General features: G+C 46.0%; 1 protein-coding gene across 1 annotated transcript in view; it reads right to left on the bottom strand.

Annotated features, from left to right (window-relative positions):
- Positions 1 to 14,837, bottom strand: part of LOC147425827 (bZIP transcription factor 29-like) — a 48,554-nt gene extending 33,717 nt beyond the window's left edge. The window contains exons 1-2 of the mRNA XM_086498765.1: positions 12,879 to 14,837; positions 12,676 to 12,808 (exon numbers count right to left, since the gene is read on the bottom strand). Of these exons, the coding sequence (XP_086354891.1) occupies positions 12,676 to 12,808; positions 12,879 to 14,326 (1,581 nt within the window). The 5' untranslated portion in view covers positions 14,327 to 14,837. The remainder of the gene's footprint in view (positions 1 to 12,675; positions 12,809 to 12,878) is intronic.
- Positions 14,838 to 16,669: the final 1,832 nt, after the last annotated feature.

Below are 16,669 nucleotides of genomic sequence, written 5' to 3' on the forward strand. Positions count from 1 at the left end.
CAATCCGCTATATTTGAGGGGTCATGCTGTGACAACTTCTGGTTGGCCTCTGTCAAAGGACGGAGTCTGCATAGGTCCACAAAGGTCAGTGTGAACCAACTCCAAAACCGCATTAGCTCGGTGTGTAGAGTGCTTCTGAATAGCCTCTCCATGTTGCTCTCCACGAATGCAAGTAACATATTTCCCATGCTTACTCCCAACATCTAGTAAGCCCTCAATCAATTGTTTACGAAAAGCACCACGAAGAGCATCAATGTTCAAATGGGGAAACCTATAATGCCATAAATCACCTGTGAGAGTGCCAATCATTGAAGAAAGAGCATAGAGACCATTCTCCACCATGCCCCCTCTGATCTATTTACTTGATCCTGAATGGACTCTGTCACGAGGACGTGGCAGTTATTAACCATGTCACAGAGATGTGGCAACTGCTAACCTTGGTTTTGGTTTCTTTCCAATGGGGTTTATTTTATTTGTTTAAGACCCTCTTCTTGAAGTAGCAAACGGTCGGACATTGTATGGCCAATGTGAACGGTAGATTCACCCGCAGACGGGAAGTGGTCGGCATTGGAATTCGTATGGTAAGAGGATGTCTAGGCTCACAGCAAGATCATATAGGTCCCCCCGTCGCACTTAGCAAGTTGGTGGATACTAGGAAGTGAACTCAATTAAGGCATAAAGTCAAGGTGGGACTACCAACAAAAAGTATCCGACAGTTGGGCCACATTGCATTTTTGGATGCGGTCCCAATGAGGATAGATGGTCAGAAGACCAGTGGGAGCCCAACGTAAGCATCTCCTAAAATTTAGGGAACTGCTATTTTGGGCCACGAAATGTGTTCGCGTCATTACCTTCGGTATGACTAGGGGAACACTTTACAACTCTGCCGCGAAGTCAACTGACGCACCAGTTGAGATATTTTTAGCAGGGAAAGCCCAAACTCGGAAACTGGGCGACGTGTCAGCTTGTGAGCGATTCTGCCACTCTGGGAGGCAAAAACGAGCTGCATATCAACAAAGGGGGCGCCATTTTCAGCCACAGGCGGATTGCAACAGGTACAGAAGCTATGGAATGCTTACCTTGCCCTCTATGCACAGTATGGTGACGGGAGTGATGCCCCGCACGCTACATACTGCTCTCTTTCTCCCCTACGTGCAGTTATGTGATGCCCCACAAGAGGGCTACTCATTTGACTGATGTACAGTTGTGTGGGTTCATGCTTTTGTGCTGAGGCAAGAGCCTCCTTGAGCAGGAACAGGGGTAGCTAACTGCTGCCCCAAAGCAGGCACTGGTGAGGGTCATAACCTCACCGTACAGGTGCAAAATCAGCGCTGTGTATGCGCTGTAATTTGACTGTTTTTCAGCCATACGGACGCCAGGATCATTGGGAATCGTGCCCCACTGGCAAAGGACAGTTAGGGGACTGTTTGGGGCTGAAAACAGGGCAAAAACCAGTAAATACAGCGTGCTGAATTTACTGTTTTTGGACAGGAATCAGAGGGTATACGACAGTGCAAGCGAGTTCCAGCAGGGGAATTGGTTTCGCGCAAGTTTTGGGGCTGTTATGCTGCCCAAATTTGGCCAAATCAAATGGTATCTAGGTGGATACACGTGAAGGATTCCCAGGACCTTACCTTGTAATTTACCCTCCTAAAGAATAAAGAAATACCGAAAGGGGCGCCAATTTTGGGGCCTACAGGTTGTCGGCGTCTGCTCGGAGCATTCTAGCTTCCGAGCCGTGTGTGTATTCAAGTGTTAACTCCCGTCGCAGGTTCTCTTTGCAAAGTGCTCTGTGTGTGTGTTTAAAGTAAAGAATTTCGGGTGAAAGCCAACGCCTACCGCCCTACGGGCCGGTTTCATGGTTCCGTTGCCGGGACATCAATCACTTTTTCCTCAAAGAGTGAGCCTGGATTGTTCAGGGTAAAGACACACAGTGCAAGAACACGGGGATTACACTATGGCCGACAAGGGGAAGGGAATTATGGAAGAGGGTTCCTCTCCAAAGGACAGGCAGGAGATTCCTATGGTTTTTGAGATTGGCGAGAGCTCACGGCCACGTCAGTCTGTACCTCCTGTCAACGTCAATGTCCCTCCAGTAGTACAGGGCTTTATGACAGGGCAACTTGAGGATGATGCGTTTAAGACTCAGTTAGTTGCCGCGGTGAATGTCTTTTCGTAGCTGGTGCAGAATCCGAGGTTTATGGAATTCTTGCAAGCGCCACCAGTGCAACATCAAAATAGGCAACCTACGCCGCGTACGGAGCTTGTTGAAGCTCAAGCCCAGGTACTTCATGAGGCGCAGGAGGAAAGGGAACACTCGCATGTTGCGGAGTCGGGGGCTCCAAAGCAGGTTCCTCCCGTGCTTGAACAGGTGGCTAGAACGCCTATTCCACAGGTTATGCCAGTTCAGCCCGCCACCTTTCAGAGCCAGCATGCTGTCTTGAATGGACAGGGAGCTGGATACCAGGCTATGCACTCAGTTTTTCCACCACCCACGGTACATCCTGGGTATTTCGGGGGTGGATCAGTGTTCCAAAGTATGGCTGGTTATGCGTCTGGAAGTCAGCCGTACATGCCGGGAACAGTGTTCGGGGGTATGCAAGGCATCATGCCAAACCCCATGTATGGTACTATCGGCATGCAGCAAGGTTTCCACGGCAACCAGGGCCAGTTTGGGGTGCCACAGGGTCATTTTGGCATGGCTGGTTTTTCTGGACAGCAGCCAGATATCGCACCTCTGACGCAAAATGTGAATGGCCAACACGTGCCGATCATGCCTAGTACAGTGCCCATGTTGCAGACCATTCCGTATGACAACTTGGGGGCACTAGAGAAGCCGAAGGCTTACAAAGAGGGTGGTGCAGCAGTAAAGTTCAGTACCTTCAGTGGTTTCGAGGACAAGACAAAAGGCACTCACTTTCCTCCAGCAGTTTGATACAGCTTATGCGGGAGGGAATTTTGCAGAGGCCTCGAAGGTCAGGAAAGCTGCCACTTTCTTAAAGGACAATGCGCTTACATGGTGGACGACATTGTTAATGCAAGGACAGGCACCCGCCACTTGGGTTTACTTCAAGCAAATGTTTGCATCTGCTTGGCTATCAAATGAATTTGAAGCCGATGTCCTGACAGATTGGCACCAGCTTACTTCAGCTTCGTGCAAGAGCTTGCTGGAATATAATAGGAGGTTTTGTAAAGCATTACTCTTAGTGACCTCCTACAGATTTGTGCCACTGACAGAGCAGATAGAGAAGTATTGTTGTGGGCTGCCTAAAGGGCTTCGCGATTACTGTACAAAGAACAGAGTGGCTACCCTTACTCAGCTTATGGAAGTTGTGAACACTGGTCTTGCCCTGTTGAAAGGAGAGGACAGTGGATTTCCGAGCAGTGATAAAGGAGGGCAGCAAAAGAAAAATTCAGCGAAGAAGCCCTTTGTGAAGACGGCTCCTGATGCGTCACAGGGGTCAGAAAAGGCCACCAAGTACAAGGATTCAGCTGGGACTTCTGGAGCGCAGGCAAAGAAACAGAAAAGGAAGCCTTTTGTGCGCAAGTCGCTCGAGGAAAAGAAGGTCCTAATGGCTGAGAACAAATGCTTTATATGCGAGCAGCCTGGTCATATTTCTATCAATTGTCCACAAAGGAAAAGGCCAGCTGACTCAGAGGATAAAGAAGACCAGAAAGGCAAGAAGCCTAAACTCACGGCAGGTTTAGTGCCAGACATGGTGGGTGACAGACCCAACACAGATGCCAGTGAGTTATGCAGGGCATGGGGTAAAGTTAGGGATCAGACGGCACTCATCTTCTTTGATCCAGGTGCCAAAGCCAACTTTATCTCACCAGAGTTAGCTATGAAGCTCGGCATCAAAGCTGAAGAGATGGGATACACAGCAGAGGCAGGGTTGGCATGTCCTGGCCACTCAGAGTGTGTTACTCCCATCATTGGAAAACTGCGTCTGCATATTCAGTCGTATGTGGACACTGAAGAGTTTTACATCATGCCGCTGGAAGGTTGTGACGCCTTGTTGGGGATCCCGTGGATGTTCCGAGTGCATGGAGTCTTGGATGCCTACAACAAAAAGATCACTGTACAGCATAGGGGCAAAACTCACATCTTGGATGTAAAGCTTAAAGGAGAGTCAGTCCCTATTGTATCTGCTTCTGCTATCACTTCTGTAATAAAGAATCATCTTTCTGTGTACTTGATTTTTGCACGTGATGTCTCAGATAGGGATCAGTCAAATTTATCTGTGTTAGATAAAGAAAGGTCAGCATTTTTGCAAAAGTTTAGTGACTGTTTTTCTGATTCATTACCGTCGCAATTGCCGCCAGAGAGACCTGAGGACCATCGGATAGATTTGGTGCCAGGGTGTAGCCCACCAAATAGACCTCCCTACAGGGTTAGTGCGGCGCAGCAGAAAGAGATTATGGGCCAGGTTGAGGAGTTATTAGAGAAGGGGCTGATTCAGCCTAGTTCCTCACCCTTTTGCTCCCCAGTGCTCCTAGTGCAGAAGAAGGATGGCTCATGGCGCATGTGTATTGATTACCGTGCGTTGAATAAGAATACCATCAAGAATAGGTTTCCTATTCCTCGCATTGATGATATTCTCGATCGTTTAGAGGGTGCTGCAATTTTCAGCAGGATAGACCTGAAGAGTGGGTACCATCAGATTCGTATAAGCCCAGAGGATGTGCACAAGACTGCGTTTAGAACGACATTTGGTCTTTATGAGTTTCTAGTGATGCCATTTGGGCTAACAAATGCTCCAGCCACGTTCAACAGAATGATGGACCGGATTTTCCGCTCGCATCAACAGTTTGTTGGAACATTCTTCGATGACATGATTGTGTATTCGAAGAATGAAGAGGAGCATAGGCGTCACTTGACCATTGTGTTCGAAGAGCTGCGTAGTCACACGTTGCTTGTCAATCCTAAGAAAAGTGAATTCTTCCTTGAAGAGATCCACTTTCTGGGCCACATAGTCTCAAAGGATGGTGTTAGAATGGATCCCGCAAAGGTCGAAGCTATCAAGACATGGCCAGACTTGAAGACTGTGCACGATGTCAGAAGCTTCTTGGGATTGTGTTCCTACTATAGAAGGTTTATCAGAAATTTTGCAGAGATAGCATCGCCTCTTCACGCATTGCAAAAGAAAGAGGTCACTTTCAGATGGACCCAAAAAGAGATTTCAGCTTTTAGTCTCTTAAAGGAAAAGTTGACTTCTGATCCAGTTATTGTTCTGCCAGATCTCAGGAAGTCATTTGTGGTCCAGTGTGACGCGTGTGGCAGTAGCATCGGAGCAGTGCTAATGCAAGATGGACGGGTAGTAGCCTATGAAAGCCGAATTTTGCAAGGGCCAGAGAGGACTATGCAAGTCTATGAGAAAGAGCTCTTGGCCGTGATTCATGCGCTTTCTAGCTGGAAGCACTACCTCTTAGGTGCTGATTTTGTTGTCCAAACAGATCATCAGACCTTGCGATACTTCTTGACACAGTCAAAGTTATCCGAAAAGCATATGCGATGGGCAAACATTCTTTCCATGTTCCACTTCCAGATTATGCATGTGGAAGGCAAGAAGAATGTTGTGGCTGATGCGTTATCAAGAAAGCCACAAATTTCAGCTGTGTCAATTCCTTATCATCATGAGTTAGATGACATGAAGGAACAGTATATTGCTGATGAAGATTTTGCAAGGATCTTTGAACAGTTACAAGAGGGGCAACATCACGAGCACTACCTCCTCAGAGATGGTTTTATGATGATGCATGGCAGACTTTGTGTCACTAGGCCACTGCGACATAAGGTCATGGAAGAGAGTCATGTCCCACCGTATGCAGGGCATCGTGGCATTGATGCAACAGTTAAAGCGGTAGAGACGTTCTTCTATTGGCCTACCTTGAGGAGAGATGTGGATGCCTTTGTGCGAGCATGCATAGTTTGCCAAAAGGTCAAGTTTGACAGGCAAAAGGCACCAGGGTTGTTACAACCACTGCCGATTCCGGATAAGCCATGGGAAAGCATTGCTATGGACTTTATCTTTGATCTTCCAAGGACACCAACAGGGAATGATGGTATATGGACCATTATCTGCAGGTTCAGCAAGCAGGCCCATTTTATCCCTGTCAGGAAGAAGATAAAATCTGATCAGATGGCACGCTTGTTCATGTACAATGTGTTTAAGTACCATGGTATGCCACAATCGATTATCAGTGATCGTGATCCTCGCATGACCAGTTTGTTCTGGAGAGGATTGTTTGAGAACATGGGTACTACGCTCAAGTTCTCGTCTTCGTTTCATCCACAAACTGATGGACAGTCAGAAGAGGCCAATTCTACTGTCTTAGATCTGCTGAAATGCTATGTGTCAGATAATAAGGGCAAGTGGGAACAGTATTTGCCTATGCTTGAGTATGCGTACAATAATACAGTGCATTCGTCTACTGGCAAAGCACCTTTTGAAATTGTTGAAGGCGGCAAAAAGGTTCCTCCCATTTTGCATACAAAGGACAAGATCTTTGAGGCAGATCGATATGTTGAGAACTTGGATGAGATGTATAAGAAGATTAAAGTTGCCTTGGAGAAGACTCAGGCAAAACAGAAAAAGGCTGCTGATCGTCACCGTCGTGAATTGCTACTATCACCTGGTGATTGGGTTCTCCTAAGGTTCGAAAAGGCAAGGTTAAAGAAGATGAAGGGCAAGGAACGGCTGTTTCCTAAGCTCAGCATGCGTTACTATGGGCCCTTTCAAGTACTTAACAAGATCAGCGATGTGGCTTACAGGCTGAAACTGCCTGATGCGTGGAAGATTCATAATGCGTTTCACGTGAGTCTTCTAAGACCCTTCGTGGGTGATGTGCCAGAAGATATGCCAGTTGAGGATCAGCCAGAAGTTGAGGAACTTGATGAGATCCTGGTACCTGAGCAAGTTTTGGCACATAAGGACAGAAAAGTTAAAGGACAAGTTGCAAGACGCTATTTGGTGAAGTTCAAGAACTATCCGCCTATGGATGCAAAGTGGATGGAAGAGCATGAACTGTCAGAGTCACCAAATGTATTGCAGCTTTACCTTGAAGCCTTTGGGTTACAGCCTACTTATGCCCCAACCCAACGTGTGCAAAGGAGGGGTAATGATAGAGCTAGTACATCAAATGTACATATGAATTCAGTGCCATAGATGGAAATGGCAAAAGTATGAAGGCCTCATTAAGTCATTTGTATCTATGTATGTTACGACCTTTCTTGCGGATACATGCAATGATAAAAGAGTGTTAATAGCACAAGATCATCAGTGGCGTGTATTTATGGTATGCAATCGAGGACGTTTGCGATTTCAAGAGGGGGGTATGTCACGAGGACGTGGCAGTTATTAACCATGTCACAGAGATGTGGCAACTGCTAACCTTGGTTTTGGTTTCTTTCCAATGGGGTTTATTTTATTTGTTTAAGACCCTCTTCTTGAAGTAGCAAACGGTCGGACATTGTATGGCCAATGTGAACGGTAGATTCACCCGCAGACGGGAAGTGGTCGGCACTGGAATTCGTATGGTAAGAGGATGTCTAGGCTCACAGCAAGATCATATAGGTCCCCCCGTCGCACTTAGCAAGTTGGTGGATACTAGGAAGTGAACTCAATTAAGGCATAAAGTCAAGGTGGGACTACCAACAAAAAGTATCCGACAGTTGGGCCACATTGCATTTTTGGATGCGGTCCCAATGAGGATAGATGGTCAGAAGACCAGTGGGAGCCCAACGTAAGCATCTCCTAAAATTTAGGGAACTGCTATTTTGGGCCACGAAATGTGTTCGCGTCATTACCTTCGGTATGACTAGGGGAACACTTTACAACTCTGCCGCGAAGTCAACTGACGCACCAGTTGAGATATTTTTAGCAGGGAAAGCCCAAACTCGGAAACTGGGCGACGTGTCAGCTTGTGAGCGATTCTGCCACTCTGGGAGGCAAAAACGAGCTGCATATCAACAAAGGGGGCGCCATTTTCAGCCACAGGCGGATTGCAACAGGTACAGAAGCTATGGAATGCTTACCTTGCCCTCTATGCACAGTATGGTGACGGGAGTGATGCCCCGCACGCTACATACTGCTCTCTTTCTCCCCTACGTGCAGTTATGTGATGCCCCACAAGAGGGCTACTCATTTGACTGATGTACAGTTGTGTGGGTTCATGCTTTTGTGCTGAGGCAAGAGCCTCCTTGAGCAGGAACAGGGGTAGCTAACTGCTGCCCCAAAGCAGGCACTGGTGAGGGTCATAACCTCACCGTACAGGTGCAAAATCAGCGCTGTGTATGCGCTGTAATTTGACTGTTTTTCAGCCATACGGACGCCAGGATCATTGGGAATCGTGCCCCACTGGCAAAGGACAGTTAGGGGACTGTTTGGGGCTGAAAACAGGGCAAAAACCAGTAAATACAGCATGCTGAATTTACTGTTTTTGGACAGGAATCAGAGGGTATACGACAGTGCAAGCGAGTTCCAGCAGGGGAATTGGTTTCGCGCAAGTTTTGGGGCTGTTATGCTGCCCAAATTTGGCCAAATCAAATGGTATCTAGGTGGATACACGTGAAGGATTCCCAGGACCTTACCTTGTAATTTACCCTCCTAAAGAATAAAGAAATACCGAAAGGGGCGCCAATTTTGGGGCCTACAGGTTGTCGGCGTCTGCTCGGAGCATTCTAGCTTCCGAGCCGTGTGTGTATTCAAGTGTTAACTCCCGTCGCAGGTTCTCTTTGCAAAGTGCTCTGTGTGTGTGTTTAAAGTAAAGAATTTCGGGTGAAAGCCAACGCCTACCGCCCTACGGGCCGGTTTCAGACTCTGAAGATTACCTCCATGCCTAGCTTGCAGACCTCGTGCCTAACATAAGATGAAAACCCAGCTTCGGAGCATAAAGAACCTTTGAGGTATGCATACCCCCTCTACCATCTAGAATCAAGTTTCAACTACATGGAATCCTTACTATGAATAGGAATTTCAAATTTGTTGCCAATGAAAAAAGTACCACAGTGTCATGAAGCCCCACTATCAAGAATCCAACCCCAACCATATGGAACTGCAAGAGCCGTCTTAACCTCCGATGTCCCTAAAGAGTCCTCTAAGGATAGAGTCTCCAAATGAAAAAACGTTGGTGACTATACCGTCGTCGAAGAAGTCGAAGCATCGCCAACTTGCTCTGGAAATTCCCGCCGATCTGCCTTCAAAGCATCCTTTTCAGCATCGTACTTCTTCGGATTGTTGTTGCTTGTCTTCTTACCCTTCACCTGCTGCTGCTTCTTATTGGAAGAACCGGCCAAGGCTTTGGAGCTTGACTTCTTCCCCGCATTAAACCTCTCCACCACTCATAATCACGAAGAATAGAATTGGAATACCAAGGAGGTAACTAGGCCAAAAGCTGGATGGCCATTTCCTCAAGACTAATCAGCTTTCCCATATAAAGTATATCCTATTAGATGTGTCACAAACTGGTGACGTGGCAGTGCCCCCGGATACACACAGCCCCTGCTGACGTGATAGCAACAGCCGAAAAACACGCCGCAATTCCCATCGGAAAACGCGTTGATAGCATAGTCACATGGGGACGGGGATGGGTTTTGGGGAGGTGACAGGTCCCGGGGACGCAAAACAGGGGACGGGGGACGGGCCAGGGGACGCGTGTTAAAAAACACTTTTTCTATACTAAACAACACTAAGAGCACAAGATTGCAAAAAAAAAGTGGGTTTTGCACTCATAAATACCAAAATATGGCATGCGGTAAGAACACGGCGAGCATGTGCCACACATGTTGATGTGATGATCAATCATCATACTCAGAGGGAAAAAATTAATGATGTACAAGTGAAGAGTGGATTAGTAGAGTCTAGTGGGCAACATTGACATATAGCTCAAGACTCTGAAAACCCTAGAAAAAAGGTGTGGGGTCCCCTGTTCGTGTCCCCCCTGCATGCCGCATCCCGGGACGCGTCTCCTCTGCGTCCCATGTGAGGGACCCCTCTGCGTCGCGTCCCGCGTCCCTATGTCCCCCGTTCCGTCCCTACCAAAAAGGGTCACGTCCCCGGGTCCCCTGTTTCTATGGCTAACAGGCTGAAGTGGCAGGCAATACGGACCTCCACAATTTGCGTTGGGTTGGTGACATGGCATTCCGTACGGACTTCCGGGAATTACGTTGGCTGATTTTGACTGCTTTTACTGTAGATTTTTAGAAACAGTTGCCTTTGGGAACTATTGCTTTTGAGTTTGAAGCTTTTGGGGCTCTGCTTTTAGCATCCCTTGTAACCTTTATAATAAACCCAAGGGGGCTCACTCTGCAGACCATCTGGACGCAGAGTCTAAGAGCGAGCACCCGCGGGAGTTGTACTTTGCTCAAAGATTAATATAAAAAGAAATACCGAAAGGGGCGCCAGTCTTTGGGGCCAATACCTCTTGGCACGGAACTACGCCAGGCCATGTCATCTTTCGTGAAATGTTTTAAAGTGAATCTCTGCTGTGTCGCGGTAGAATCTTGACTTCGGGTGTCCAAGTTTGTTACAAGAGGACATGCATCTTGTTGATATGATCCCTCATGTATGATCGCTTGGGATCTAGTGTCCACAATTGCACCTCCAAAGCAATCCACTTCATCAAAGAAACTCGAACATATTAAGATGAAAGCCGATCCCAAATCTACTTTGCATCCTTCATCGATCAAATGTGACTGGTGACTGATGGTATACTGTTGAGGATGATAAACGATTGGATTCGAGCATTGACATGCTCACATAGCTTCGCTCCCACAAGATCCTTTGGCTTTTGAAAGTTACTGTCGACAAAACCTCCAAGCTTGAAGACCGCCGTCATGGTTGTTTCCAAATGGCATAGTTCTCGCCATTCAACTACCGATCCAAGGGAAAGGTGGGAAGGATAGGCATCTTGACTGGTGAGAAGGATAGGCATCACCTACGCGCCGCAGTAGAACTGGGACCAAACTCCTTGCTCCTCATTGACATTTCCTCCATCATGAACTTCCTCTTGTTGTACTTCTACATCATGGACCGAGTTAAAATCAGAATCATCACCCCTCTCCATTCTGCGAGAAAAATAAGGCATGTGGCGAGGCTAGGTCAAGATGGATAAAGGGATACCTCCAAATCAATCCACTCCAACCGAAATCAGTCCCAAATGAGCGAAAAACAGTAAATTGTCTCTTCTCATCCCAAAATTTCAGCACCAAATACTCGCACAAATCACCAATCCAACTCGAAAGCTCGCCGTGGCACTGATACCATGTCAGAGACTAACCCTAGGGGTCATTGTAAACAATACAAGGGAGGCCCAAGAGCAGAGCCCCAAAAGCATCAATTCAAAAGCACTTAACCCCAAAAGCAACTGCACCCAAAACCTCACATGAAAAGTTGTCAAACTGCCAGCACAAAACGCGGAAATCCATAGAACCTGCCACGCCAGCATGTCAATGCAATTTGCGGAAATCGGTCCCAGCCCTCAAGCTTTTGATAATTAGGGTGTAGGCCCCTCGGCCGGTGCACTTCAAGTTGGCAGGGGGTTAGGTTTTTAAACCCTAACCCCTTAGGCCTCTCGGCCACATCTTCTCGGTTCAAATCTTCTGAGTTGGAGTATTTAAACTCTCACCCCTTGTCCTCTCGGCCATTTCCTCAAGTTGGACACAAGTGAGAGAAAAAAACGTTAAAGAGAGAATGAACTACAAGGCACACAAAAACGCTAGAGAGAGAGTGTTGGCCCAAACACTGGAAGCTCTGCTCCAAACTGATATGCATAAAATCCCTATATAGGTCAGGCATAAAAATGCCATACTCAGCCAGATATACCCCATGACCTAGTAAATATATGCCAAGCCTAATAAAATGTATAAAGTCATTGTAGTGACATACAGCCCACATTTTAGAAGGGAAAATGCAAAACACTAGAGACTCCGACTCCAAGAAACCCTACCAACAAGGATCCCTCATGCAGGCGTACTGAGTGTGCAAGACTGTGGAATGCACCATCAAGAAAGTATGTATACCTCAAGTACGGCCGGGCACAGCCAAAAAAAAGCCCACGCCCTAATCTCCTTCTGGGAGATATTGGAGCCACCACCGAACAAGAATCTAAAACTCTTAACAAAAGTGTGTGTGTGTGTGTGTGTGTGTGAGTGTGTGTGTGTGTGAGAGAGAGAGAGAGAGAGAGAGAGAGAGAGAGGGACTACTATGGAATCTCTCTCTCTGAATTCAGAATTACATAAGAGAGAAATATATATAAACATTTTGCTCATGAGAATGTTATCGTGCCATTCTAGTACCAAATCAGAAGTTACTGAAAACCTGCAAAATCAACCCAAAAAGAGCATGTGGCAAGAAACCTGATCAGTCCCTAACCTTAATGGCTCACATTGCTTTCAGCATGCATTTGATCATTAGTCTATGTTATTCAATGCCCAGACAAATACTTAGCAATAGAATCAAATACGATTTATAGACGACCTACCCGCAATGAAATAGCCATGTCGAAAAAACTCTATGTTGCTCAATGCCCAGAAAATCAACTTACAAACAATGACATTAGTGTGATTAAGTGGATGACCTTCCTACCTACAAAAGGAGAATAGCCATGCAAAAGGGAAGAGGGCTTAATAAACTTCAACAAACACGCACTCACATGACTAGAATTCCCACACACCTGCATCAAGGTCAATTGTGCAGACAATGTCGTGGCTTCAGTTTGAAGTGTCTGAACTTTCCTCTCCAACTCTGAGATATATCGCACTTTCCTCTCCTTGGAGCGAGCTGCGGATTGACGATTTGCCAATATTCTGGAAAAATCACTCATAAACACTTAGCTCCAAATAAGATAAGGATGTAAAACAAGTGTTTTGAATTCACCTTTTAGCTCTCTTTGGATCCATTTGAGCAATTTCAGCCAACTTATCATCGGCCATTAATTTCTTCATATCCAACCCATCTAGCTCTCCATTCAAGAAGTTTAACTTGGTGTTGAGGCTCTCATCGATTGAGAGGCTGTGGTGGTGCCGAACTTGTCTACTGTACGAGGCACCACTACTGTGTTGAGCATCCTCACCTCCAAACATTGAGTAGGTGAGATTGTCCATGGAGGCACTTCGTTGATGACGAGCATAACCGGAAACCTCTTTTACAGTCCCTCCCTTTTGATTCCCATCTTCAATAACCCTCTCATGACTATCCCCCATGAAGCTATCCTCTTCCTTGTCACTCTCTTCTTTGTCACTATCTGAACCCTCTTGCAAGCTTTTGGCTTTCTCTAGACAGGGCAATAGTGTTTTGACATGGTCAGTAAGTAAAGGAGCTCCAGTAATCCCTCTTTTCTTCAAAGGCTTTGTACTGTCTGCTCGACCTTGCCCGTCTATTGCACTGTTGTGACAATTCTCAACCTTATCCACATTAATGTACATAGAAAAAAGGTCATCTACACCCTCTCCCTCCCTCTCGCCAACAACTTCCATAGCCATCCTGCCCGGCACTCTGTGCAGCTCTTTAATAGAACTAGACTTTGACCTGTTTAGTTTGTGTAAAGGCACATCATCCATGCTATCTTCACTCTGACCAAAAGGCAAAGGACGGCTCAACAAAGACTCTTTGCCTGCTGAAACACCAAAAGGAACCTCACTATGTGATCGTCTATGACCCTTCTGCATCATCTGGCCAAGCGGTGCTTGATTGAGATCTGTACCATGCTTTTTCGAAGCTAATTGATAAGCATTTGGTGAAGGGGACAAGGGGGGGAGGGGTGGTATAGAATGTCCAGATATACTAGGTGCTGGGGAAGTCTCCTGCTCACTCATTGAGACTTCGCTGGGTGAGGCCACTCTCTGAGAAGGTTCCGAGTTAGGAGACATGGCTACATAAAGAGCCTCATCCTTGGTTTTCACGGTTAGGATACCATCATGGTGAGGAAGTGAGGCACCATGATGGAATGAAGGACTCTGCCAGAGGTTTTGAAAGAAGGAAGATGGTTGGGAAACAGAACGACAATGCGTACTTGACTCCATGAGTGAGCGTGGTTGATGATACAAGGCATCTTGGGCCAGGGGGTACTGTTGAAAGAGACCTGAATAAGTAGAGTGCTGACTCTGATGCAGAGGGAGCGCTTGATTGTGAGATTGGGACTTGAAAGTAGCCTGCTGTAGCTGGTTGAAGAATGGGGAAGCTGCATCCTCCCTGGAAACAGAAGCAGCTGCTGCGGCAACAGAGCTGGAGCTGGGACTTGATGTTGAACTTGACCGGGAAGATGCTTCAAAATAAGTGTGGGCACGATGCATCAGCTCACTGTGGCTATCCCCGGTGCCCTCCATGCCTATGAAGACCAAGACACACGAGTGCCACTAGGTGGAGGTATCTCGCAATTTGAAGTTCATGTTGTTGAGTAAGAACAGCCTCTAGTCATGTCAGAACATTGTGCATAGCTGCTGCAATTATGCCTAGACCTCGGAAGTGGCTAGCAACTCTTTTAATTCGTTTATCAGTCATAGTCATTGCCAACGACAGAAGGGCAGAAACCCCGAGGAGCCATTTTCATACACCAAGCGGTATTCTGTTGCTTCTTTTGCCTTTGTCATTCGATCCGCAAACCCCAGGGATCCACACTGTTTTGCTCTTCTGCACGTCACGTAGCATTATTCAAATGAAACCTAGAAATGCTCGCAGAAAACTGCAGCAGAAATCTTCCAAGGTGATGATGAGGTTGAGCTGACCACGAGGAAAAAACTTCAGTGTAAAGCTTCCCAGCTCATGAAACGGCGCGCCTGCATATAATTTAGGCACCCTTTTCATGTACGTTCTTCCCCATTTATGAAGTTACTACAGTTTCATGTACTGATAAGTAGCCCACGGTGCACACCTTCATCCTATGTGTTTTTTCCGTCATCCGTGTAGTAGTGTACTAAATGAATCGTGTGTGTGTGTGTGTGTGTTTTTTTTTAAAAAACCAGGAAAGCGCTTTTTAATGTAGGATCACTCACATAGTTGCCTGCATACATGAGGGACATACATAAGGAGCATAGCTAGCTGATCAAAATACATATGTTCAACATGCATGTTCCCAGTGCTAGGAGACTTCTTCAATAATAGCTTGAAGTTTGTCCAAGAAAAGCTCTGTATCTTCAATCATTTGAACTAGAGAGAGTCCTTATCATAAACTTCTTGCACCAAGCTACCCATTTCCTTCAATTGGTTCTTTAAGAAGCAGTATGGACAGGTGACAGACTAGCTAAAGCACACCTCGCTTTAGGGATCTACAGCACACGTAATAGGGAGGAAGGGACACTCCCTCCCTTTCTCATCAATTGTCTTCATAACATACCCATTCTGGCCCCCTTTTGCAAGTCCTGAATAAACCCTTAAACTTGAAGCAATTTCTCCTAAGGAACCAAATAGGAGTCCTAACTGAGGCCTAGCTAAGTGCTTTTGGGCTATCTAGAGGCAAAGGAACTATTGGATTTTTTAGGGAGCTTACCAAATGCCAAGCCTAAGGATACTGTTTTTTTATTTTCATCTGCAGGTCAGGGATGCTAACTTTAACAAATTGCTGCATGTCCAAACTAGACTGGAATTTTTTTGGGACTTGAGCTCATCTAGTACGCCCGAATTAGGCTAGATATAGAAATCTCCGTAGTAAACGTCCTCTAAAACAAGGAAAGCCAGACTAAGCAATCTACACTGTAGAAGCTATCGTAAGCTGCAATAGTCACCGGGAGACTGTCACAAATTGCTAACGTGTCAAGCCACTGAAGAACGGAGCTGACTTGCAGATCCCGATTGAGGGGCATAAACCCTAGAAGAAATAAAAGAAGAATTGTGTGGGGAACTGATGACTTGAGCTATATTTTTTGGGACTTGAGCTCCTCTTTGCCCGAATTGATCGATACAATGCCTCCAATGCCTATTGAACTTACGAACCATGCACTCTATGGAAAGAGGTTGATAAACGAAGGTTGTTGGCAGGGAGCTACTAAAATAAATTTTAAAGTTTACTTCGCCACCCTAATCCATTGGCTATTTTGCTACACAAACATAATGATGCATGTGCTTTTGCAACCTATGTGAAGAAATATATCGAAGCCGAAATGTGTAAGATTTATTTCTTCACCTTGATCAATATTCAATTTGGTTATTTTGCTACACAAAAAAAATAATGTCCATGCATGTGCAACCTAGGTAGTCTGACACTCTATTCACATACTACTTAAAGCATCTAATACTATCCCTTCATGGACTGGCCCTCGATAGAAGATATATTGGTACCTTGTTGATACCTCATAGGTCATAGTAGAGGAAATGCACATATGTGACTCCTCTATACATGAATAACTATGAATGTGAGGTATAGCAATCATATATGGTCAAGCCTTCATGTGTCCCTATAAAATAGGATTCTATAATCATCTAGAAAGAGCCCACAAACTTGAAAAGAAACAACAAGTGCAACAACCTTTGAGTGGCTGGGTTGTGTCTCATTCACATGCTTGTCCATGGTTTTGTGCTCCTCTTAAGACATTTGGGCCTCCCATTTTACATGTAAGTGTGCCTCTGACCTTGCTTGCATAATGAGTACTCCGGCAAATCCATGCAAACATAAGCGTTTTCGTGACCATAAAGTTTGGGTCCTAGTTGAGCATGTACGTGCCCAATCCCATGAC

This window comes from Adiantum capillus-veneris, chromosome 24, assembly GCF_014529385.1.
Source record: "Adiantum capillus-veneris isolate H3 chromosome 24, ASM1452938v2, whole genome shotgun sequence".
Classification (NCBI taxonomy): Eukaryota; Viridiplantae; Streptophyta; class Polypodiopsida; order Polypodiales; family Pteridaceae; genus Adiantum; species Adiantum capillus-veneris.